The 25,485-nt window shown below is 39.8% G+C and overlaps 1 protein-coding gene across 1 annotated transcript in view; it reads right to left on the bottom strand.

The window, feature by feature from the left end:
* MYH9 (myosin heavy chain 9) overlaps nt 1–25,485 on the bottom strand; it is a 65,995-nt gene that overhangs the window by 12,958 nt on the left and 27,552 nt on the right. Inside the window, exons 4-24 of the mRNA XM_015862207.2 lie at nt 24,012–24,039; nt 23,151–23,244; nt 18,703–18,795; nt 17,965–18,028; nt 17,332–17,430; nt 16,341–16,484; nt 14,162–14,257; nt 13,022–13,140; nt 11,916–12,068; nt 10,352–10,525; nt 9,261–9,434; nt 8,556–8,670; nt 5,996–6,189; nt 5,543–5,664; nt 5,116–5,185; nt 4,430–4,590; nt 3,574–3,682; nt 2,481–2,612; nt 1,689–1,895; nt 1,038–1,175; nt 396–519 (exon numbers count right to left, since the gene is read on the bottom strand). Coding sequence (XP_015717693.1) covers nt 396–519; nt 1,038–1,175; nt 1,689–1,895; nt 2,481–2,612; nt 3,574–3,682; nt 4,430–4,590; nt 5,116–5,185; nt 5,543–5,664; nt 5,996–6,189; nt 8,556–8,670; nt 9,261–9,434; nt 10,352–10,525; nt 11,916–12,068; nt 13,022–13,140; nt 14,162–14,257; nt 16,341–16,484; nt 17,332–17,430; nt 17,965–18,028; nt 18,703–18,795; nt 23,151–23,244; nt 24,012–24,039 — 2,610 coding nt within the window. The remainder of the gene's footprint in view (nt 1–395; nt 520–1,037; nt 1,176–1,688; nt 1,896–2,480; nt 2,613–3,573; nt 3,683–4,429; nt 4,591–5,115; nt 5,186–5,542; nt 5,665–5,995; nt 6,190–8,555; nt 8,671–9,260; nt 9,435–10,351; nt 10,526–11,915; nt 12,069–13,021; nt 13,141–14,161; nt 14,258–16,340; nt 16,485–17,331; nt 17,431–17,964; nt 18,029–18,702; nt 18,796–23,150; nt 23,245–24,011; nt 24,040–25,485) is intronic.

The following is a 25,485-nucleotide window of genomic DNA, read 5'->3' as shown; positions in this document are numbered from 1 at the left end:
CTGAAGAACTTGCACAAATGGAGCATCAAAACCCACACCAACCCTGACAAAATGATGCTGCTGGAAGTAGAAAGGTGGAGACCCTTCCACAGTAGGAGAAGAAAGAGAACCAGCTTCTCTTCTCCATTAGCCTGCTGCTTTGGAGAGGCTTTTTATTTAAATCATAGGCTCAGCTGATGAGGCACATAACCTTCACCCAGCCACTGAACAGCTCTATCAAACCAATCAATAGCATACACACTATAGACTAGTTTTTAACCCCTCAAAAACCAGACTGAGACTCAAGCTTCAGAAATGAAACTGAAACTCCACAGCTTTAAACAAGAAACCACCCAAAACTGAACAAACAATTCCTATGCAGGATCTGCTTCTTAAAATATACTAAAAGACGGCACCTTCCAGGTCTGTGATCATGGCCTCATGCTTGTTCTTTAGTTTGGCTAAACTCTTTGATTTCTCCTCTTCCTCTGTTAGGTTTGTTGTGAATTCAGACATTCTGTCTTCCAACAGTTTCTTTTCCTGTGGAATTGGGAAGTTATTGTCAATGCAGTTGCTGGAATTACAGGAGAATTTTCAGAGTTGACCGTGCTTAAAGAAGATATTCATGTCATTAGTGACTACTACTGCAACAAGGAAACGTGGAAGGAAACAAATCCATTCAGGATTACAGATAATACTCCAATAAACAGTGGCTTACAGATCTGTATCTGACAACCCTTTCAAAGCCGAAAGGGAAGCCTGTTTGAGAAGTAACTTGATACTGCTTGGCATAGCAATGTACCAGAAAAGATTTGCTCACCTATTGTTAGTTAGTCAAGGCTAACTTGACTAACTGTATTTAAATATATAACACTGATCTGTGAAAAATACAGACAGGCATCTAATTTCATAAACAAATTCCAGTTAGGGCTGCTTATCACTAGACTGAATTAATTCATAAGCCTCCCATAAAAAGGAAAAGGTCAGCCTTTGGCTAGTAGCTCCAAGGGAGTCACTGGAACATCTTTAGTCTGCATGGAAAACTGCAGGAGTCTTACCTTGGCCAATTTGAGATTCTGGTCTTCCAGAACTATCACATCTTCTTCTAGTTTCTTCAGTTTGGCCTCTGTGGTCACTTTTTCCAGCTGCAACTTCTGCCTTGCACTTTCCTCTTCTTCAAGCTGCTCCTCTAGTTCCTTCACAACACAAACACAAAAACAAGGAACTTGTCAATGCTGCTTACTGGCCAATATAACCAGCACAATAGTCAAGTTCTAATTTTCAATGTTTTTTCCACCCCTCCCACAAGGTGATATTAGCACTTTCCAGAATTGACTTCTCTGTCTTGACTTGATGCAACATACTGAACTTTAGTAAATAAAATTTACAGCAGAAGAAAACAATACTGTGTTGCAAAGAATACTACAGTTCCCAAAACACCTGGTTCAAGCAAAAACTTGTCCAGTTATTTGACAAGTAGCCATAACCTTCACCTTCAAAAATGGAACGACACATTCCAGATGACTGTTTGAATGCCTGAGGCATCAGAATTGTTCTGCCCTGTTATTTCCCATGCATAGATTTTTCAATTGTATTTCTTTTATTGTTATTCTCACTCTTCTGATTCCCTCCAAAATAAGACAAACAAACCACTCTGACTCCTATTACCCTGTTTACTGATACCAGAGATGGCATTCCTAATGCATTACCTGAATATTCTGCTGCATTTTCTTCTTTTCAGCCTGCAGGTGTTGACACCGTTCCTCTTCTTCCTCCACCCTTGCTTCCAAGTCATGACAAATTTCCTCTAGTTCTTGTTTCTTGGCTGTCAGACGGGCTCTTATCTCCTCAGCTTCAGCACAGAGTTCAGCTTCTGCTTGCAGTTGTTCTTGTAGCTGCATCTTCTCTGCCATAAGCTTCATAGTATACAAAACAGAAACAACAGTAAGACAAACTCCAATTTAGCAAAGCACTAAGCAATTTATATTAATTGAGGATATATACCCCAGTGTTCTGCAGTTATATCATAACAACTTCATCTGTCTTCTATACTATAAGTTAGAGCCACATTCACGTGGTCTAGAGACCATGACTGTTTGAAATTGTTTAGTTTTGATTGTTTGTTTTCAGTTTGATTATTTAGTTTTCCCCTGCAAAAGTAATGTAGGTACCATCCCTGCAGAAAAACAAGCCTGCTGCACCTTCTGAGTTCCAAACAAAAAGAATTCCATTTACGATAAGGCTGAATTCAACCAGCTTGCTATAATACTCAGCCAAAGGAGACTTTATAGATAATGGCTGTAATAAGGCAATAGTTATTCACTGTACTAAATGACATGGTGGAAAAACTGAGCTGGGGAGAAGGGCAAGCAAAACTGAACAAGGTAGAGCTAAGTCACATATTTCAGCAAGCAGGAATCCTGCAGCTTGTGCATCAGACCATTAAAGCACAGGAACAGCTCTTGAGACAGTAGACAGAATGAGTTTTATACATAACTCACCTGGGCCTGGAATGTCTCCATCTCACTCAGTCTATTTTCTGCAGCTAGCTGCTTCTCCTTAACCTTTATTAGTTCTTCTTCCTTGGCCATCATCTCTTCCTCCTGTCTGCTTACTTGCAACAGGGGTTTCACCTGAAAAGGAAACCAAGGGATTGGAATGTATTTAATGAACATTGAGAACATGACAGAATGCTCTTGTATGTGATAAGCATCCAACAAAACAATGTTTTTTGTAAGTACTGTATCAGAAGGACTGACCAGTTACTTTGTTATGAACCATAGGAGAATCACAGAGGACTACATACAATCTGTTTTGCCACTAAGCCTGACTAACTGATGTTTCCTCCAGGATGGGATAATTCAGGAAAGCAACGGGTAAAAACTTCAGGACTCAAGGTGTAAGCAGTAATAACAGTAAAATAGTTTCACCATGCAGTGGAGCAAATTACAGTTCACGGGCAGTCAATGTAAAGAAAACAACACCACCACTCATCTCTGCTTCCCCACAAAAAACCCTAGAAGTCTTCATAGGAAGGAGGAAACTACTTTCAACTTTGACTTAGCTGCAACATCCCATAGTTGAGGAGCAAAAAATCCCACAAGTGTGGGAAAAAGACCATTCCTTCATGTGCTCATTGTCTTTATAAAGATAAATTTGTGCAAATCTAACAGCAGAATCAGACTCCAGTGTTTTCATAATTCTGGAGGAAGAGATGACAGATCTCTTTTTCCATGTTAACAATTTTTGTCCAGCCAAATTGACTAGCCATGTAGTAAAGCAAATCTTTGAAGTGATATACTACCAAAGCTAGCAATCCTCCTCTATGCATAAAACATTAAATCATGACTTCTGCTTTTCCACATTACTTGCACATAGCCTTGCACTATTCTGTACAGGCACACTGCACAGATAGAAAATATGTCGCAATATTATCTATCTAAATGAATCAAGGTGCAGTTGTAGGCAAGCTCAGTTGGAAAGGAAGTGTTTTTTTGTTGTTGTTCTGTTTTTTTTTGCTGTGGTTCAACTTGAGACGCTTAAATCACAACTACAAACTTACACCAAAACTCTCAGAAATGGAAAAAATATTACCTTGGTGAACAACCTCCACCACTGCCAGTTCCGCAGTTTCAAGTAGGCAGCACAGTTCCTCTGGAGCACCTTCATGGCTGTCAGCTGCTGCTGGCGCTTGGCAAAAGCTCTACAAAGTAAAAAATGGAGATCAGATAACAAAGGAACCCCCAGTGGGACACTAATCTCTCAATCAAGACCACTCTTGGATAACTGTAGATTATATTCTTACAAGGTTCCCTCCTCAAAAAAAAAAAAATTTTAAAAAAAAAGGAGATCAAAATTTGCAGCTAAATTCCTCCAGCTTTTTGAAGACTTTTTCTGCCCAGGTAAAGTTGATTATTGTTTCCTCTACTCAATTTCCTCTGTATTAAAAAGTTTTTCCCTAGCACCTTCCAATATTAGAAGTCTCATTCTCACTTCCCCACAAGGAGATGTAAAACAGAGGTGTTCTGTACCTGACAGATACTACTCTTGTTTTTAGATACGTACCATTTGCAGTCCTACCTAACAGCTTCAGAGAAATCACGTTTGTAGCTTGCAGCTCTTTCACAAAAATAAAACCCCAAAAACCCAAACCTAAAAAGTTGCCTGCTGTATTGCTGTATAGTGTTCCTATGGAAGGAAATAAACTTTACTGCTCTGCATGTAGGACAGCACCATGTATGTTTTCTTGCAGGTGCTAGAACTCAAGTATTACAGAGATTGGACAACTCTAAAACCATTATCAGCTGATATATACAATGAACAAATTGTGGTCTTTCTGACAAAAAAAAAAACGATTGGTAATCAGCTTTTTTTGGGGGGAAGAGAAACTTGCACCTGAAGAGGAGAAATACATATGTTTATAATGTATTTTGTAAAATCTGATCCTTACTTTCTGGCCAGGTAGCCTCTGCAGCACGCCTGGAAGCCAATAATAACATCTGTGATTTTCAGATCTCTCTCTTCTTCAAGATGAGCAAGGACTCCAGCTCTGAAAAACACTTTACTCTGTCCAATTCGGTAAAGGTTAGAATCCAGCTCCAATGCTTTGATCTAAAATGAGAGAAAGAGAAGGATACATTTATTGCAAAGATTGCTTCACATCACATTGTGAAACATGTGTCACAGCTGTAAGATACCCCTTTTCTCCCACAGTAACCCACTCAGGTCAGCCAACACTGGTAACTCCTGCAAAATCCCTGTCTAAATTAGAAGATTTGGAGTTCAGCCAAGCACAGCGTGAAACAGAGGCAATATAAGACAGAAAACACATTAGAAGGCGATAATTTAATATAACAGCACATCCAGTACCCAAAGATACAACAATGCTGCAAGGAATACATTTTTTTTTCCAAAAGTCCTCTTCCTTGCCTAAGAAGAATACATCTCTTCATTCTTCATATTTAATTTTTCCCAATTCTAATCTGAAAGGTACCCCAACCAACTTTCCCTTCCTTTAAAGGATTTGTTGTTGATACCGATACCAGTTCAAAGGAAGAAACTATATTCCTCTGAGACAGAATGAACAGGAATCCCTTAAATTCAATTCAGTGCCCCTTAGTTTATGGAATGTCTTACCATCAGCACACAGGCTTGTTTTCCATCCATAAATCCTTTGGGAATTGCATTTGGAGTTAAGATTTCATATCTGAAGAGCAGAATGCATTGGGTTAATTACATAGTTATATATGGAAACAAAAAGACTAGTTCCTATCACATTTTGACTTCAATGTCTAATGGTCTTGCTAGAACAAGAAATTGCACCTGTAGACAAAAGAACGTGAAGCAGCAGACTTGCATAGGGTCCTCTGCTCCTTAGCACAACTCCATGCTTAGTAGAGAAAAAGACAAAGATACTTTTGGGAAGCTTTGTGCCTTTCAAAGCAGCATTGATTTAGTGGTAACAAAATACTTCAGTTTTCACACTTATATATATATATAAGAGTATATACATATATACTTATAGCAGGGTAGAGACTAATTCAGATTATTTCATAGTCTTTACCTTTGTCTGAATTCCTGGAATACAACTCTGTTGGGGAAACCCTGACGACAAATACGGATTCCTTCCAGCACTCCATTGCAGCGAAGTTGATCAAGGACCAAGTGGGGGTCGAGCTTTCCAGCCTGGTAAGGAAAAAAAACATTTGCTTAATATCGGTAACCTTGTACAGAAGAGGCTTAACACCTTGCCTCCTCCCCTTTTTTGTAAAGCAGCTGGTTCTCTGTTTTTTCTGGTTATAAGAAATCAAAAGCTTTTATGCCAGCTTAGAAATAACTGCAAAGATCAGTCTCTCCCAAACTGGAAAGTGTGACATTACTTAAGGTAACTGTAAAGAGAGATCTTGAATAAGTAGGACCGCTACAATATTTGTTGCCAAAACTGGGAAGATAAAACAACTTCCTGCCAAGGAAGTCCATCTATGACTGCATGGGCAGTAGTTATAACCTCTTTTACCTTCTTCTCGTGGTTGGGGATGATGCAACGGACGAAGTTGGGGTTGGTGTTTCTCAGGGTGGCCATCAGTTTAGCCAGCTGTTCTTTGTAAAGCTGTCCCACTGTTCGGAACATACCCTTCCTGGTTTTAAAGGCTCCTGGCAACGCTGTTTCTGACATGCCAGCTACCTGATCCAGTCCAACAATACGATCAACTAAAAAGAACACAAGAAAGGGAATAAACATTCAGCCACAACCAGAGGAAACATTGCTCTGTACAAAGAACATCTGGGTAGAACAGGATAAATGAGAGGAGCTGCAGGATCCTTTTTGCTTCATCTCTACACAGATGTCAACTCCTGTACAGAATTTGTGCAGGGATAGGAGCAGGAAGGAAAAAAAAGCAACAGCTCACTACAGGAAGTTTGAGTGATGGAATCAAACTTACTCCCAAACATAGCCTACTGATGCTCTGGAGGGCAGATCTGGAAGAGCAGTCTAGAAGTGTGTTTCAGATGCTTCCACTTGCTTAGGTTACAATGGAAAACAACAAACCAAGAGTTCTAGCTGCTAGCCCACCAGAGTTATTCGTTAACTCTGATCCAGAAGGGGCTACAGTTAGAGAAAAAGCCCAGCCTGACTATTCAGTCACAAGCAGATTTGCCATGGTTGGTGATCAGAAAAGCCATATCTACTTGTTAACTGAACAAACACGGTTAAAGGCATGATAGACACCAAATCCCAAGATAGCACTGCTTGAGTTATTTTGCAGTATGAGTATTCCATGAATTACAGACACAAACAACACCACTAGGAGAAAGCCAGAACTCCCTGCCCCAACAGCTTCTCCACTATGCCACAATGACATCCGAGTACTAATGAAGCTATCATCTTGATGGGTAAACTCCAAGATTGTTTTTTTTTTTTCAATAGAAACCAGTTAGATCTGAAAATATCATCAGTCAGAAGAAACTAAAGCACTTCTTCTTCCCGTTGTTCTATCATGTTGAAATAAATCTTCACGCTCACAACCACTATAAATTCCCACACCCTAAGGTACTTTTTCTCAAGGGCCTCAATCTATTTTCTCATTACTATCCTCAGTGATTGCCTGATGCCTACACCCAGGCTCCTGTCTTAACTTCTGAAAATATATAACTTATGCTCAACTGGCTTGATTAAAAAAACCTGTCAAGAGAAATCCCCACAAATGAAGAAACAAGAAAGGACAAACACTCTTATTTACAGTTAATGCCAGTTTACAACTGCTCACTTCTAGAGCAGCCATTAGAATAGGGCCAAAGCTGTCTTATCAGAAAGAAAAGAAGGTTATTTTACTAGATGACACCACAGGGAAATCCATAGAAGAGTGTCCCAGATTCTGTTTGGAACAATCCTCTTAAAAACTTGAGCTCTGCCATCTACATCAAGATGGCAAAAAAAACAGTCACTTGCAACAGAAGATCCAGCTAAGAACAATAGATGAGATCTGAACAGCTGTGGCTCAGTTGACATTCTATTTCCAACAGGCATGTGTCAGCCTCACACAGCAAAGGCCTTACTGGGTACTACTTGCTGACAGATATTTTTCATGTAGTACCAATTCCTTTTCCAAACTAACTTTCTTTTTTGTGATCTGTGGCTGAAATCAAACCCCAGCACTAAAATCAGCATTAAACTGAATTTCAGTTTTAACATAGTCTTAGAAATCCTTCTTCCGAGTTTTGGAATGAAAAATAGCCTTACTAGTTCTGTGTTCAAACATTTGACAGGGACTTGCTTTTAGTTGTTCCTGTGAAAGTCTTGCAAGAACGCTTTTTGTGCCTGAATGTGTCCATATTTGTCTTGTATCCACTCACAAGGATTTATTTATTTTTCAAAGTCCATGAGGAGCTACTAGCACAAAGCAAAGGAAATGAACAAGAAAGACAAGCAGGTATGACAAAGGGACAAAGAGAAGTTAATGGAAGCATTTCTTGCATGGCTCTAGGATGCAATACACACACACAACAGCTGGATTTCTCAGTCACCTGGTTCTAGATGAAGAATAGGAAAGTGTTGATAGAAATAGGCTCTCTGAACGTTCTGCATCTCTGCAACAGACAGAGACGTCAAAGAAAACCCATGACAGAAAGTGACAGCAACAGTAAGACTCAAAAGCAGATAAACTCAGAGGAGATAGAATAAAATACTGAACAACACTGTGGCAAAAACACGCTAGTTGCAGGACAGAAAACCTAGATTCAACCTCAGATCTTGCATTTGAGTGTTGCAGCTAAGCAAGCTGCCAGGACGCATTGGTGTGTTCATATTTTAATCTGGAATTCTCAATTGGAACAATAATTGCAGTATATGCAGAAAGCTTAATGTAAGTCAATACACACGAGCCTTTCTTTTGTGTTACAGTGAATTTTAAATGCAGTACCAGGGTCTAAGCAAAGGAAGTACTGGATAATATTCATTTTGGTGGTTTAGTCCCCAGGGAAAAAAAAGTAACATAGGTCATAACAGATTTTTGATGAACCAACAAGTTTTTCCCTGTAAAACAGGAAAATATATGAGATTAAATTTATCTACGTACCATCTTTCCACAACTCAGACACAAACTTATCCGACGACTGATGGAGAAGAGTAGCAATGTTATCATTCAGTGGATCCATGTTCTTCATCAGCCACTCATCTGCTTTGTAATCCACCTGGAGAAGAAAAACACATCAAGAAACTCCAGACCATTTTCTGCAGCACAAGATCCAGCAAGATTCTGCAAGGTCTAGAAAAGCAGCACCAGGGTTTGCATAATCAACAACAGACTACCTAATTATTCTTGAATGTGTCATCAAAGCAAGCATATCTACAGACACCATCCCCCCCCCCCCCCCCAGAATGCTGATTGTTCTGCTCTATTGGTAAAGGGGATGGATTTGCAATGCTAGAATGCATCATCCTGAGTGTGAAGCAAAAAACTGCTGCACCACCATTATTGGTGATGAAATCTTGACACAAGGTTTCTGTGAAGTATCTCCAATCCCATTAAGTCACAGAGAACAAATTTCAGTTGGTGTCGTTTTGACATGTCCTCAACTACTCATAAATAATTTGCAGGTAAATCTCCTTAGGCCCCGTAAAGTCTACAGCAATGAAATGGCTTTGTGAAGTCTCCCACCAACCTCCCATGTCTTCCCATACACAGTCATTTTGCTAAGTAGCTACTTCTAAAAAACAGTAGTTACACAGTGGAAAATAAGACAGACATTCTTCTCATGCAGTTTAGCTATTAATTCATTACCTTGCCAGCATAATGTATGATACAGAAGTCAGCTTTGTCTTTCAGCTGTTTTGGCTTCTGAAATTTGGGGTGGGTGCCTTGTTCTTGTACAACTTTTTCCACAAAGCTTTTGTCTGTTGCTTTTGGGAACCAGCACTCTTCATCCAGCAGTGCCAGTATACCAGGGGGGCCAGCCTTAAAAGAGGGAAACACCCAAACATTGTTAAGTACAGGACTATGTCAGTAATTAAAACCCTTGGACAGCTAGGAAAAAAAGGACACACAATCCCTGTCACATTCCCCTGTCCTGTGGTATCAGTTCAACTGCTGCCATAGTAATAGAAATTATTAATAATCTCTCAAGATTATCTTCTGAAATCATAGAATCACAGAATGGCCTGGGTTGAAAGGGACCACAATTATCATCTGGTTTCAAACCTCCTGCTGTGTGCAGGGTCACCAACCACTGGACCAGGCTGCCCAGAGCCACATCCAGCCTGGCCTTGAATGCCTCCAGGGATGGGGCATCCACAACCTCTGAACATTTTTAACAGAAGCTCTCTTTCATGACACTTGTACAGGGTGTTTTAAGTGATATATATATATTATATGTATATAATATGTATATATTTTAGTAAAAGGAACACTACAGAAGACCAGAGCAGAAAATTGCAGACACTAGTTCTTACTATTGGAACATCTGCTGTGAAATGTGTGAATTTCCAAGTTTTGCAAGTGCAGAGTGAAAGCAACAGAGGTTCACAGCCTCTCTTCACACTTGTAGGCAACAAAGGAAGTTCACACTACTTATCCTAAACTTCACTTACGCACCCAGCACCATGCAGTTCTACACAAAGATAATTTTCTGAGAAGAAAAGACGGGTGACAAGGTGATCTGTTTGCATGCAATACTTCCTACAGAACCGATACTAACAGTTTTATTGATGACATACTTTCAAGACCAAGAGAAAACAATTCATTTCTGCTTCTTATCAAACCAGCGTGTCAGTAGAGGATTACAAAAGCTAGCTGTATACAGAGACTAGCTTTTCTATGACACAACTAGTGCAGCCATCTCTTGTTGTCCAAGGACAGGAGAACAAGCTTCTTACCGGCTTCTCTATGAGGTCTATGCAGGGCTGCAGGTCCAGGCCAAAGTCAATGAAATTCCACTCTATGCCCTCCCTCTGGTACTCCTCTTGCTCCAGAATGAACATGGTGTGGTTAAAGAGCTGCTGCAGCTTTTCATTTGTGTAATTAATACACAACTGCTCAAAGGAGTTCAGCTAATGAAGAAAAGGGTAGAAAGATATTTGAACAGTTATAAGGCATATCTACTATTCTAGCAATAAACATCACATTTATAGTTATAGTACAGCAACTCTAAGCTAGTGTTCTTGTCTTAACTTCTAACCCTTTTGCTTATGAACCGCATTTCCTGTCACATGCTACTGAAACACTGCATCAGTCCCAAGGGAAATTCAAACGCTGCTCCTCAGAATTTGCAGAAGAATGTTTTGTCATAAACAGCAGAAGAATTACTGTAGCCACTTAACCCAGGAGCAGAAAAGCCTCCGGTTTTCTCACAAACTCAGAGCTGGCAAGTCCTCTCTTCATAGGAGGGGGAAGCAATGGAGGTCTGCAGGCAGATTCCTGAAAACACGTGTACTGGGAAGTCCTTTTTAATCCTCATGTATAAAATCAGAAGGAGAAAACTGAGCAGAATTTCTTCATTGTGTCCTGATTTCTTCAAACTACATGGATAAGGTTAAAAACCAAGGATGTATTTTCATGTTAGACCATACTTAATTTTAATGTAACTGCTGAACAGAGTGGTTCTGTTCTACTCCCTCCGTGTTCCAGTAATTCCTAACCATGCATTTCCACATTATGAGATGTAGCAACCAAAAGTACAGTTGGATCAACAACGGGATCAGAGAGAAACAAAGCAATTTTCCTGTGGCTTGGTTTCCTATTTCATTAATAAATGGACCAAGTAACGTAGCAGCTGCAGAAAAGCTAGATTCAGAAAAACACAAGCTTATAGGAATTGCCTGGCTGCCATAGGGATGGCAGGATGGTTCTTTTCTGGTGTTAGCCTGTGACTAGATAGGACTAAGCATAATGCAAAGCCATGCTCTGAAACTGTAGTTTCATGGACATTATGATTTAGCCTAACCATTCCCTGTTACCTATAGAGGGAGCTCACACTTTCCCTTTTCCATCTTTTCCTTCAGCTGCTTCTTTCCTATATTTGTCTTGCATCAGTTTTTGTGCTTAGATTCCCCTTCACAGACTGACTCAATAATATGCCACCCTAAGAAAAACAGTATCTGCATTCTGCTACATGCTGAATTACAGAGAATCACAAATGGCCAGAACTATGAAATTTAAGTAATCGTGATGCACATGACAAAAAGGATGCAAGCACCAGAACAGAAAGCAACGGGATAACAATATTTGTAGTATACTTAAAGAAAGAAAGAATGAATTACTTGGACACTTTATTAAATAACCTGACAGTTCAAATCAGTATGGATCTCAAACAAAAGTAGGATTCACATGATATCCAAAGCTATTCTATCTTATTCCAGCTTTAAAACTATTTCCTTCAACAATTTCCTACCTGGCTCCATGGCAAACTGTGCTGAGTGCAGGGACCTGATGTGTCCTTACCTCAAAAATCTCAAAGCCAGCAATGTCAAGGATTCCAATGAAGGATGCGCCCTGTCTCTTGGTCTTATCCAACGCCTTGTTGATGCGCATAACCAGCCACCGGAACATCCGTTCATAAGTGGCCTTAGCCAGAGCCTCAATGGCAAAGTCAGCCTATGCAGAAAGACAAATATCAGGAGTTGCGTTATAATGGTGATATTCCATAAGTGGGAGCAAATAATGTCTTAATAAAGTGGCATGTCAAAGCCAACATTCAGGACCCTGCCCACGTGAGAAACCATAGCCTAATGTTCAAGAAAAAATAAATAAAACCAAGTCCCTTCCAAGGCAATAAAGTATGTTCACATATATTCAAAGAAAAGCATTTAAATTAATTTGTAATTTAGAATTTGTCAAAGTCATTTTTTTTCCCCTCAGTGCCATTATCGTACCCATGATTAACACAAAAATAAAGCATACAGAGTAAGAAATCAAATGTCAAAACAAAAGGACAGTCTGAATATTTCTAGATCTCACTTTCCCTTCCTAATCCTTCTCATGTTATGGGGTATGTTTATTTACACTGAGAATAATGATGTGTTTATGAAAAAGCCACGCAGAGAGTGAGCACAGGGACTCTACTTCATTAGTTAGCTTTGAGTTCAGGTTCACTTTAACAGCACATTCAGTACAGCCTGATTCAAGACTATTAAGAAACGTACAAACAATTTCAAGGGTGAGATACAAATTCTCTCACCCGAGTAGCTGGCCTACTCAGAAATGGTGCTTTCTATATTATAGCAACTTGGAAATGTCATCCTTGCATAGAGAACTGAAGAAACTTACTCTCCTGGGACAGCCAGTCACTAAAATTAGGAGAGTTGTGCTCTCATTTTTTCCTCATATGAGAAAAAGTGCTACAGGGGCAGGGGTGACTTCTATTTTTAAACAGATCAAGAGAGCTAATACGAGAAGGAACACAAATGCTGTATTATTCAAGTGTAGCTGCCAACATTGCAGCCACGAAGATGGCCATTAAACGCTAAAGAAAAATTTAATAGATTTGTTAGCTTTGTGACAGCAAAATTGAAGACTGAAGTACTCATTCACTTGTACAGAATGCCTACCTGTTCTTTGGTCTGAGCTTTCTGGACATAATCTCGTCCAACTTTGATGCGAGGAGTCAGAATACCTCTGGTGAAGTCTGTCACGTTGATACCCAAAAGATGAGACACTTTCTGTGCAGCTAAAGAAGGAAAAGGAAACAACAAAGATATTCATGTGCTGGGTTTTTTGTTTATTTTCTTTTTTTCTTAAAGAAAACAAGAAAAAGAAAACATTTCTGCAACTGCATTCTCAGGACAGTAAGGACTGCTCTCAAAAAGCCATAAAATGAAGAGCAGGTTAATGAAACAAAGAAACCCTCCCAAAAAGCTCAAGCAGCCCATGCCTGAGGTTACAGGTTACTTTAAAAGCTACAGGAGTCCATTTGACACAATACTCTCACATACCACTAAGACATAACACAGAATCCTCATAAACTTCACATTTACCATCAAATTAAAGATACCAACAGTGACCGACTTTATCAAACTAATTGTACTTTCTTCATCTGCTAAGTAGCTTTTGGGGCAACTCTTTTTATTTCAGATTAAAAATGCCAAAAAATCAAATGGTTTACTCTCCTTCCTAAGGTACCATTTAAAGCACAGTTTCTACCATAACAGCCAAAAATAAAAACATTTAAAGAGCGATCAGCCACCTCTTAACATTTCTGCAGTAATTCTATAATGGAACTTTATGATGCCTTCCAACATGCAGACATCCATTGTGTGAAATATGATGTATATATACGCATGTAATAATAGGCAATGAAATTAAAAGGTGCCTAAATATGAAGTTAGTAAATATTTCTTAATCAGGTATGTAAGTAATCATTCTTAGCATGGTTAAAACAGACACACACTACGTGTTCCAGTAGAGTAAGCCTTTTCATCTGGTCACCGTTATGTGTACTTTCTGCCCAGTTCTTTTACAATAACAGTGCCACATTCCTGCCCGCGAGTGGCTGCAAATCCACATTTGGCAAGACAAAGCATTTCTTTTTATATTCATATGAAGGGGCATGTCAACTCCTTCGACAGTAAGCCAACTGATAGAAAAATAGGACGGCAGAATTCCCTACATACTGTAACTGATTTTTCTACTTGCAAGAACTTCCCATAGGCTTAGCATAGGCTTTCCCATAGGGAAAGGAGATTGGTTACCTGTATTGTCTGGCATAGAGGCTTGGTCTGTGTTGCGCTCCTTCTTGAAGACTATGTTGCCAAGCTGAAGAACACCTGAGATAACCTTCAGAAGACCTTTTGAAATAATAACAGCTCAGTGTCAGACATCAGCAAAAGCCCCAGTATGACCCAGTTAACCATGTCATGAAAAATAACAAGCTCTTCTCAACAGCAAAAAATCTTTCTGGAATTTGAGGGAAAAAACCCACCACAGATAAGTAATTCCTCTACAGGACTCCCATCCAGCACACAGGACTTTCCCTGCTTCTCCAGTGCAAGGCTGTGCAACCTGGGAATATGCCCACCCTCAGCATCACTACAGTAAAGTTGGAGACAAGACCCAGAGTCACATCTCAACCTATAACATCCACACTTTTTGATGTTTGTTCCCGATAACCAAAATGCACTATTACTTTCAGTTCCCTGACCAAGATCTGTAGACCATACAGACAACTACAATATAGGAAGGGCAGCAGGATGTGGGCAGCAGGGCCAGTACCATAACCAAATCACTTGCTGAATCATCTCAACCATTATTAAATCATATATTTGTACTTCTGAACAGTGCCAATGTAGCATCAGACATTAGGACTGGGAAAAAAACGTTCAGTGTCACAGCATCAGTCTAACGTTCACTATGTACCTATCAGAGCTGACTGCATAAGAGCTTCTTGTTGCCTTGAAAAAAATTGGTAGTCACTCACAAAAATGGTTTTATGCCAAAGATTTTTTTCATCTCTTAATTTTTTTTACCTAGTACAGAAACAGCTGCTTTAAAACAATATCATTTTGACAGCAGAACAAACAAAGGCTCCATAGATTCTACATCAGGACTAACAGAAGAGAACCATATATGCTCCTACTGGCATGTCTTGAAATCCAGTGTTTTGACAGCTGAATCTGGAGTCCTGGCACTTGGACATACAGCTTGTTTTGATGTTGTCTCATACATGGAGAAAGTTAGCATTTAGATCACACATCAAAACTAAGTAACCTTACTGCCCAGCCAGCTACTCTAGATATTCTTATTTTAAGCCTAGACGAACTTCATACCTTGAATGGCAAGTACAAAATACTACAGTTATCTTTGCTGCAGTAGTTGGAACCAATAGTTCATCTATGTGACAGCAAAGACATGCCCTAGAGCATACATTGAAAACAAAACAAACCGCAAATCAAATGACAACAACAAACACAATACAGTAGGACATCTTAGCAATAAATTAGGCTGCCAATTATTTAATTCTGTTTAGGCAAACGTCTTCAACTCTATATAGCAGTTTCAGTCTTCGATGTATTAGAATATAGTATTAAATCGTGGATAACAGAAGCACGGATTTACTGCTGGCTGCACTGTGAAGAGCAACAGCTAAGGCACAGGTACATATTCCAGCCACAAGAGTTACTGCCTCCAGCAGAGGAAGCAGTGACCTCAATAAAAAAAAACAAACCCACAGATGCTTGTTTCAATGCAGGAAAAAAAGTTCTAGTTTTATAAGACCTTATACATCTACAAACTGAAATTTGGCAGAACATTGGTTCCCAAGCAGCAAGGCAGATTATAAATGAGAGCACAGAAAAAGTGAATAAGTATTGTTATACTTTGCATTGGCTTCATAAATTCTAGGGAACTGTGCTCCCAGAATCAGACAATTTAATTTCTGATCAGCAGTTCAGTGTTAAGCTGGAAATAAAGGCACTGCGAGCAGGCCATTTTCAAAGTACTAATCCAGCCAGCACTAGATTAGATACTTAAAAGCCATTGCTTAAGGGGCAGGGGAGCACACAAGCCTTGCATTACACAAGAGAGAGAGGGAAATCTTGTATCTTTGATTTGTTACTCATAAACCAGATACACAGCCCTCAGACTAGGATCAAAACCAGCAAACAGATGAATGTTTTCATTGGCAGTTTGACTTCTAACACTGGATGTATGAACTGAAACTATGCTGGTATACCCTGAGCTGGGTTACTCCAAAGCTACTAAGCTCACCATATGCACCCTGCTCACTTTGGGTTTGGGATGGAGGCTGGAGAAACAAAGTAACAACAAAAAAATACCAAAAAATGGAAACAAATAAAAAATAAAGGTCTAGAGAGATGTGATCCATTTCCTCCTTGATTTTCTAGCATTTCAAGCTCTCCAGAGGACTCATACCTAATTGTTCCTCATCTGGGATGCCCATGATCCTCATTGCTTCCATGGTCTCCTGAAACATATCTTTGTCTTGCTGACCCGGGATTGTAACATGCCCATTGGAAAGGAAGCGGTATTTGTTGTAAGGTTCCAGAAGTAGATCAGCTTGAGATAGAAAATGAGAAGGAAGTTACTGTGGTGTTATATTTTAATAGACAAGCTACCACTGAGAGCAAATTTCTCACCTGCACATACTAGCAGGTGCTGGATGAATCTGAGATTAAGATCAGTTTTACTAACAGATGAAAATAAAATATATATTAGAATAGAAGTTGAGATTTTTTGCCTTATTTCTTTCTATTCTTTCCTCTGGAATACTCCACAACAGAAGTGCCAATCATCATTATGCCTCACGTCTAAAAAAGCAGGTTATTAACTTTGAAGTAAGTTTGCCTTCAACTTCAGATACCTTAGTTGTTTCAAGTCACACCAAGGTTAATATATAGCTCTCGAAACAGTAGCAGCTATGAGAAAAGCCCTCTCTTTCTGTTATTCCTCCATATCAATTTGCAGCTCTCATACAACATGCAGTCCGATATTGGGCTAAAGCTTTACAGGTAGATGTGCTAGCATCCTAGAGTTGCATAGGTGCCAGATGCTTTGCTCCATTCAGTTAAATGCTGAGCACATCACAGTAGGATAATTCCTGCACAAGAAGGGCTTACGTCATACAAGACTAGACTAAACACAGGACAGTGATTTAGATAAGGAAGGGTGTAGATTCATTTCTGGCAAGGAGACAAGCACAGGAAGGAACCAGAGAAGCAAGTTTTCAGGAACTGAAAGGGGAGGGCAGAGGGATGTATGTGTATGCAGAAGTGGAGAAGGGGTGGCCAGACCTAGGAGGCAGAGACACGAAACTATGAAAGAACAGGTGCAAGTGTATAAAGACTTCGGACCCTCTGCTGTGGTAAAAAGAGAACTCCATAACTATAACAAAAACCAAACTTACTCTTCAGATGTTCTCCTGCTCCAGAGAGTAGGTAGTAGAAGATGTGAAAAGTTCTCTCCTCTTTGGCTTGACGAATTGCACGTGACTTCTCCAGTAGATCTTCTGAGAGTTAAGGCATATGGCAGAACATACAAAACATTTTCTCTTTTATCACAGGAGAAAACCTAGTAGTATTTGATTTTCTTCTCGTGCCAATTAACAGAGGTATTGATTTAGCAATTGTTATCAGCCAACAAGCCACTGAGTTCTGGTCTTGGTTCTGTCAGCCTCTGAATGATGGCTATGACAAGAGAACACTAACTGATAAACCAAGAAACAGCAGCCATTCATCTTCAGTCACCTGGCAGAGAGGTAAAAGTGGCTCATGAAATTCCAAAGCTATTTATCTTGTAGCAGTTTATGTTGCCATATCAGCTTCCTATGTTTAGAACTCATTAATTCACAAGAGATATCCATTGTGGTCACTAAGACCGCAAAATACAATACGACTACAACAGTAATTTCGCTAGCAAAAATTTAAGTGCCTTCTGACACATTCTCAACTTCACAAAGGTAAGGTGTGGTAAGTTTGCTAAGCACTATCACTGACACTCTCAATACCCTGTTACTTTTAAACAGTTAGAAAAAGGATACAGGTCTCGATATTGGCACCAACAATGTAACCGTTGACATCAAAGTTGATTCTGATGAACTTGCCCTGAAAGGAAGGTATTGGCAAAAAGGTTAGTATTCATTCTATCCAGCAACTGCAATGGGCAGCAAAGGCTAACCTTATTGTTTTAATAGAGGAAATTTAGAACAGGTCAGGCAAGTTTAATGCAAAACATAAGACCAGCCAATAGGCAAAGTCTACTGATCGCAACAGCAATTTAGTGACCAAGACACCAGACACCTTTAACTAAGGATGGACAGCCTACAATTCAACTTAATTATGTTTCAACCTAGATTTCCCACAACTACTGCATTTTCAGTTTTCTGTGCTATACAGTTCAAACAGTTCTGCTTCCCTCAACGCCCAACAGCAACCATTTCCATTTAGCTCCAGCTCTGGCTCCTCAGTCTGCCTCAGACACTTGTCCATCTTTCCAGAGCAAGCAAAGTAAGAATTGTTATTTGCTCTTTAGGATAAAACTAACTGTAATAAACTTAGGATAAAAATCAGTGCAAATAGTCCTGGCACAAGATCAGGTTCCTTCACACTAGAGACCTACCAGAAGCACTTTCTGGATAATTCACTGAATGAAATTCTCTTCCCAGATTAACTCAAGTCGCACAGATAGCTGTCAGGATACCAATACAATCAAAACCAAAAACATTCCTCACTCTGAAAAGCTCAGCATACTGGAAATCATGCTGGACAGTAATACTTACAAAGCGTGAGGAGTTGTCATTCCTCACAGTCTTGGCATTTCCAAAGGCCTCCAGGATGGGATTAGCCTGAAGTAACTGCCTCTCTAGTTCTCCCTAGAGTGAAATTAGAAATGAATAAAGTAGGTAGCTGTTTGCTGCATTATGCTTGGGTCAAACCAGCGCTGAGGTTTCAGTTCACACTAGCTTGGTATCTGTAGCAGAGAAGCCATATTAAACCTTAGAAGATGATCTCTTAGAACCTTCAAAAGGAGACTCATTAGTTATCCAGGTAAAACAGAAGCATTCACAAAAATACTTTATTCCCTTCCCCAAGACAAGGGTGTCCCAAGTGCTGTCTTTCTGTTAACAAGCAGCCCTTTAAAGTCACTTGGCCACAACACCCCACAGATTTCCCAGAGTCAAAACAAACAAAAAAACCATTCTGTTCAAGATCAGGCCCCCCTCTCAGACATGTCTTGCCCTCTAGGTAGGAAGTGTGAGAAAAATCCTCTCTTGCTACTGTGAGACAGCTCTGAACTCTGCTAACAGTAGGTTAATAAGTTAGTCTGAAAAGTTGTAATGTTTGTAAAAACAAACAAACATATATATACATATATAAATATGTAAAGAAAACAGCAATACCAATCTGTGCTAAGAGTCTGTTTTCCACAATACAAACAAGCAGAAGACTCTTTTGTAAGGAGGCACACAGAAAAAAGAGAGTTAGTGGTATCCCACAAACTGCAGGATCGCTCACATTCTGCTGCCATATTTGCACACTCCTCCTCCCCTCAGGGAACACAAAATGCTGGAGCTGCAGAAAAAAAACAAATCCAAACTCTTATCCCTGCCAAGTGCTAAATCATTGGAGCATGTACACCTTTCCCTTCAGATACATCTAGATACATCTCTGGCTGTTATTAAAAACATTTGTCCTTTGTGTAAAGTACGTGGAGTTCTGCATATTACCTGAAAAACTTTTGGAGACAGAAAATGCCAGTTTAGATTAATAGTTCTCTTTTTAGCAGTTATCAGTATATATTCAAGACTTCCTGTGCACAACAGATGGAAATTGAGTTTGATGTGTGAAAACCGGAATGCATGGGCAAAATATTTAATGGTGTTTATAAAGGAAAATTGTTGGCATTCATTTTTGAAGTGCATTATAGAACAGGTCATTGTCTCTCTGAAAAAGCACTAGAGTTGTGTTGCAGAGTCGTTGTTTTGTTTTTTAAAGAGGTGGTGCATCAGTAACCAAGCAAAGAACTACCAGTGCTTCTCTTCTTGATACCACAATCATCTCTCTTCATGCTTGCAAAGTGCACCGCCAAACAAAATGCCAAACATGACCTCCAGTCCCTGCAGAACTGCACACACACACAGGGGGCAGCTGCTGCAAACACTTCCATTCACTGTCAAGTATACACAACAAGGGGGTTGGTTAACCATGGAAAGGGAAAGGTGGGATACTTGCTGGATCCCAACAGAGCCAGTGTGTAGCCCTGTAAGGAGAAAACCTTGAAACTAGGTTTCAGTCCTTGAAACTGTGTAGCCATCACATTTCCCTCTCCTATTCTGGCACATGTCCTGACCCTGGAACGCACTTCCCTCACCACCCTGCAGTGAAGTCCCAGGCCTCTGTTTGTGACTACAAACTGTTGCTATGCAGGAGAGGTCAACACTTCAACTCAACTAAGGCACAAGGAGGGAAGAGATCAAGAGTTGCTTTTTCCTCTAAAAAGAAGTCAGGCTGAATTTGCTCAATTATTAGGTTAAAAATAAAACTCAGACTGTGCTTCGCTACACAAATGTCAAAAGTTTACGGAAATTTTTTCTACCCAATCTCCTCTTAATTCCTCAGTAAGAAAGTGTCCCTAGTGTTACACAGGTGTTGGTAAACCATAGTTTGAAAGTGACTCAGGCTCTTGAACCACACCAAGGTAGAAATAGGTGTAAGAGAACACTAGCTCAGGGCTTATAGCAATACAGCAATGTGAGGAAAGGAGAAGGCTAGAGCTGGTCACACCCCTTAGTTCTCATGACTTATCTCTATATGGAGATGGGCATCCAGAAATCACAGTTAGCTTCCACATCTTTTATTTTAAAGGAAAAGATGTTGTTTACCCTTTTTTTTGTTGGTTTCATTTATTTACTTTTTTTAAACATTTCAAGAATGAGTTTCTATATGCTTTTCCACAACCAGGTGAAAGACTCTCAGATAACTGGATCCCAACACTAGATTTGATGGGGAAGGAGGAAAGAGATCATCAATAATGTAACCTTTATTACAAAGGTTTCTACATCAGCAACCACTACCCCTGAACTTCTAATTAGCTGTGAACATTCTCATCTTCGTGATTTAACAAGTCAGTAGAGAAGCAGAGACTAAAAAGGGGAAAACACTGGTCCTAACTTCCACAAACGAAGCTTGATTAAGTGAAAATGTGTTTATATGATTCAATTCATTAGGCCCCAAAAGCAGCTTTAATGCACTTAGTACTCACACCATGCAGCTAGAAGCTATTTAGCTAATATACCAGTGCGTTGGACTTGGTGGAAGCAGCCACAACCTCCAAAGCAGAAGAGCTACAGCTGACAAATATGCTTTGTAAATCAGATTTTGCTGAGATACTTCAGAAAACAGGAGCTTAAGATCAAAACTTCTACAAGAAGACAGTCAAGAAACCCTCCTGGTAGATTAAGTGTCACTACTTCTTACTCTGTCACTGACAAAGTTCCACATCTAGTCTTGCTAATCAGTGCTAGCAGTGGGTTTTTGGTATCACAGCATGAAGGTTTGACACTGTCATATTCTATCTTAAAGAATAAATCTGTCAAATAATATATAACCCCTCATAATCCCATTCCAAGTTTAAGATTTGTAAAGGATTGTTGCCCAGAACTCTCCTTACCAACTAACATTTAAGAATCCGCAGGTTACACAGTGGAAGAATACTTAGCTTAAGCCCACGATTCTGTTTTCCACATTTAAAAAAAGAAAAAGAAAAAAAAAAAAAAGGAGAATGTTTCTAAATACAGCTACTGACAGACCACGGAAAAAGCCTTCATATGTCTCAAAGTTTGGCATGTAGAAGGGTTTTTTTTTTGGTTGTATTCCAGAAGTGACTTATAAGAATGTGTGCGCACAAGCACAGCATGCCTTATTCATATACTCTACACACATGAGGCATGCCTATACACTAAGCTACAAGCAAAAAAACTTTTACTGAGAGATAACACTGGATCACTTGGCATCTGGATTTCATTACACAGCTCACCAGTGAACATTTCAAAGTGCTCAGCTCTGACTAACAAGCTCACAGTCCTGGAACACCCCGTCTGCAGGGCAGCCTTCCTCATCCATCTTTCTCTGCAACTTGCAGTCACATCTCACTGCTGGGAGGAGAAAGCTAAACACATGCCTACATTTATCTTACTAGGAACACCACACACACTAGATACTCAGTTCTATGAAAGTCTGGTCCAGTTCTATTGCCTCTGAGGAGTATATTTCCAAATAAACTGTTCATGAACTCCTGCAAGAAAAGTCTTAAAATGTAAACTAGTTTTTAGCACAGAACACAAGTATTCCTTCTTTACATTACTTTAGTCCTCAATCGAACATCCTATTAAAAAGATTATTGTGCATCACACACACACACAAAAATAATTGTGAATTGTCTATGGGTTTGGTTTAGCTGCAGAAAGTGATACTGGTGTGGAGTGAAAAGCTGCTCAAATAAATAAATAAATAAATAAATCACACAATGGGACAGAAAACGCATTCCTGGTGCAGAACGTGCAGTAAACGTGCAGCTCACCTACGAGGATACAACTGATGAATTCGGCAATAGTCCACCGGGGGAGAGGGAGGGGAAAAAAATATAAGTGAGACATTTTCAAAGTCCTCCCACCATCACCACCACCCTCCTTTCATGTGCTGCTACTTGGCTCTTTTCCACCCTTTTAATGTTCTCCTACAATTTCAAAGTTTTCAGCTGAGGTTCACTAAACTACCACTGTATTCCCCAGTTTTGAGGCATTATATGTAATAGCCAAGCCTAACAAACAAAGGTACGGAAGACTGGAGACAACTCCTCCTCAGAAGGATCAGTTTTAAGCTTCCTGGACTGGTTATAAGCTGTATGTCTGCGTAAAAAGATCAGGATGGGTGATGTTTCATTTACAGTGTTTCTAGTCCATGAATCCAAGAGGTTGTAGATGAGTTTATTCCTGCTGTAGCTCCACTGAATTCAAAGGAGGTTTGACTTAGAACAATGTACCCTGGCTCACAGTTATCAATAAACTTGTATTATTTTATGATTCACTGTCCTCCTCAGTCCCCTGAGAGATGTTACCATCTAAGCTTTTATTGAGTAACATGGCTTTCACCAACGACAGCCAATACACATCTATTGTCCAAAGTCAGCACAACAATAAAGCATCATTAAATTAAATCTAGGTCTTACCTGGTCTTTTTTAGACTTGTGCGAGGAAGCGACATGAGCCAGATACTGAATGACCTTCTTGGTGTTCTCCGTCTTACCAGCTCCTGATTCACCTCTGCAAAGAAAGTCTGCAGTTCATTCACACACACAAAAAGCAAGACACAGGGGGGCACATTTCTAACTCCAAAGGGCTACGGAGCTCCTTAAATCCACTCTATCACAACAGCCAACAAAAACTGAATCATACCAGAGAGCTGCATGAGTGGAGCTGGATGGAAGGCTATAGCCCTCAGCTAGTTAGTCTGCCAATGGGCATGGATTCTGCCTGCTCACACAATGGAGGCAACGTGCACAAGAACTATACTTTTTAGTCACTTAGATATGAAAACTTCTAAGTGGATGAGGAACAGTCCTGAGGCAGTTATAGAGCTAGCAGTGAAAGGTAAAGAAATGAATCTCTCAGAGCGAAGGTCCCCAACTGAGGGCCAATCAATTTTGCTGTGTCAAGAAGAGAAATTGCTGTAATAAATAAGACTATCCATTTGTTACTACAATGGGCTCATCAGCACTGATGCTGTTAATCACAACAGTTGCATCAAATCTTAAGGAGTTCTCCAAGACTTTTCCAATGACAAAACCTTATTTCTTCAGGAATTTGGACTGTCTAAAAACCTCTTATTCCTTTCCTTCTTCCTTCCGTTCCCATGAAAATTATTCTGCAGAAGGATTAAATCTTGGAGGAACTGAAGCAGGACCTTCCTTAACCCTCCAGCAATGCTCAATTTAATTGAGAACACCCCCAAGTGCTAACTATTAAAAGAGTCCTCCAACCAAGATTTTTAACACAGACATCCCAACAAGCTTGCAAATGTATATACTCACGTGCAAAGGATGGACTGATCCTCTCGGTCTAGAATAGAATTTAAAATAGTAGTTAGATCTAGACTTGAAACTTAAATCAATGTGACAGAAACAAATCAACATCAAATACAAAAGCAGTAAATTCTGACTAGCATCATCAGAAATAAGGCCACGTAACCCCTTTCATGGAAGCAGAAGCCAACTTCCCACCATCTGCTGAAGTTAAATTTCAGCAGTGCCATCATGTTTTCTTCATCCAGAGAGAACAATCATTTACATCATTTTTTCTGTAATCATCACAGAATTCTCTCACTGAATGTTTCTTTATCACAGAGTTCATTTTATACTAGTTATTCATCCCACCTCCCCTTCCATTATTCTGGGTTCATACTGACTAGCAACAATGATCAGAAGAGCAGAGAATACATTTGGGAGGTGGAAATGGGGCAGGAACCACTAAAAATTCCAAAGAATCAAAAGCTCACATCAAGCTGAGGCTCCCACCCCAAAAAGAAACACTAGAAGCTCAGTAAGAAATTACTGTTACTTATTTTATACAGAATGGGTTTGAAAGCTACAATGCTGAGCAGCAGCCTAAGTGCTGTACAGATTACTTATTTGTGGCACCAGTTCCTTTGTATTAACAGAGCAGTCGATAATAGCAGAATCTTTTCCTTTTCATGCTGACAAGTTGCAAAAAGCAGGAACAGGAATATTGTGCTGAATGCTAAACAGTAGACATGCTAATTCCTGTGTTCATTTCCCAGCTATGGATTACGAAATCTTTCCAGTTACAGAACTTACTTCACCCAGCCTAATCTACACTATCTTCCCCAACATCTTTAACCTCCTCTCAGCTTCCACCTATGATTCCACTTCCTCATAGGCAATCCCTGTCTGGTCTTCATCCCACTGCTCCTCAACCACTTCTATGCAAACACGCTCCCCTGCTTCTGCCTTGATTTCACTTTCCATCCACCCCTCCACTCTGAGTTCCACTTTAGCCCCCAGAGTCTGCACCATATTCTCCCCCCAGTTAGAAGCACTGGGCAGACTGGAGAGTGTCTGCACCGTGTACAGCTTCACTAGCTTGTAGGAATCAGAGTGGAAGTGATACCTGTTCAAACACAGAACAGACTCAGGAACTGCAAGTCATGCACAGAAAATCCTGCATCACCTAAGAGCTATTGAGACACGCACTGTGCCATCAAAATGCATTTATTTACTTAGGTTACGATCCACTCTGAGAGCCCGAGTGTCACAGCAGCTATATTTCATCTTGTTACTGTTGTTTTTCCACATCATACTCCAACTTTGTGTCAGACTCCAGCCTAATCTCTAAACATACTGCAAGCCCCAAGCATTCACAAATAGAAAATTCATTGCATTCCTCTAATAAATTATTTCAGCAATTGGTAGCTTTCATCAGTATGTTTACAACTATGACCGTGTCCACATTTTAGCTACTTCTTTTCATTTCTCCATTCTCTTAGAG

Source organism: Coturnix japonica, chromosome 1 (assembly GCF_001577835.2).
Source record: "Coturnix japonica isolate 7356 chromosome 1, Coturnix japonica 2.1, whole genome shotgun sequence".
In the NCBI taxonomy this organism is placed as follows: Eukaryota; Metazoa; Chordata; class Aves; order Galliformes; family Phasianidae; genus Coturnix; species Coturnix japonica.
Note: the sequence above shows the minus strand (reverse complement) of the source record. Positions and strands in the feature narration are given on the sequence as shown.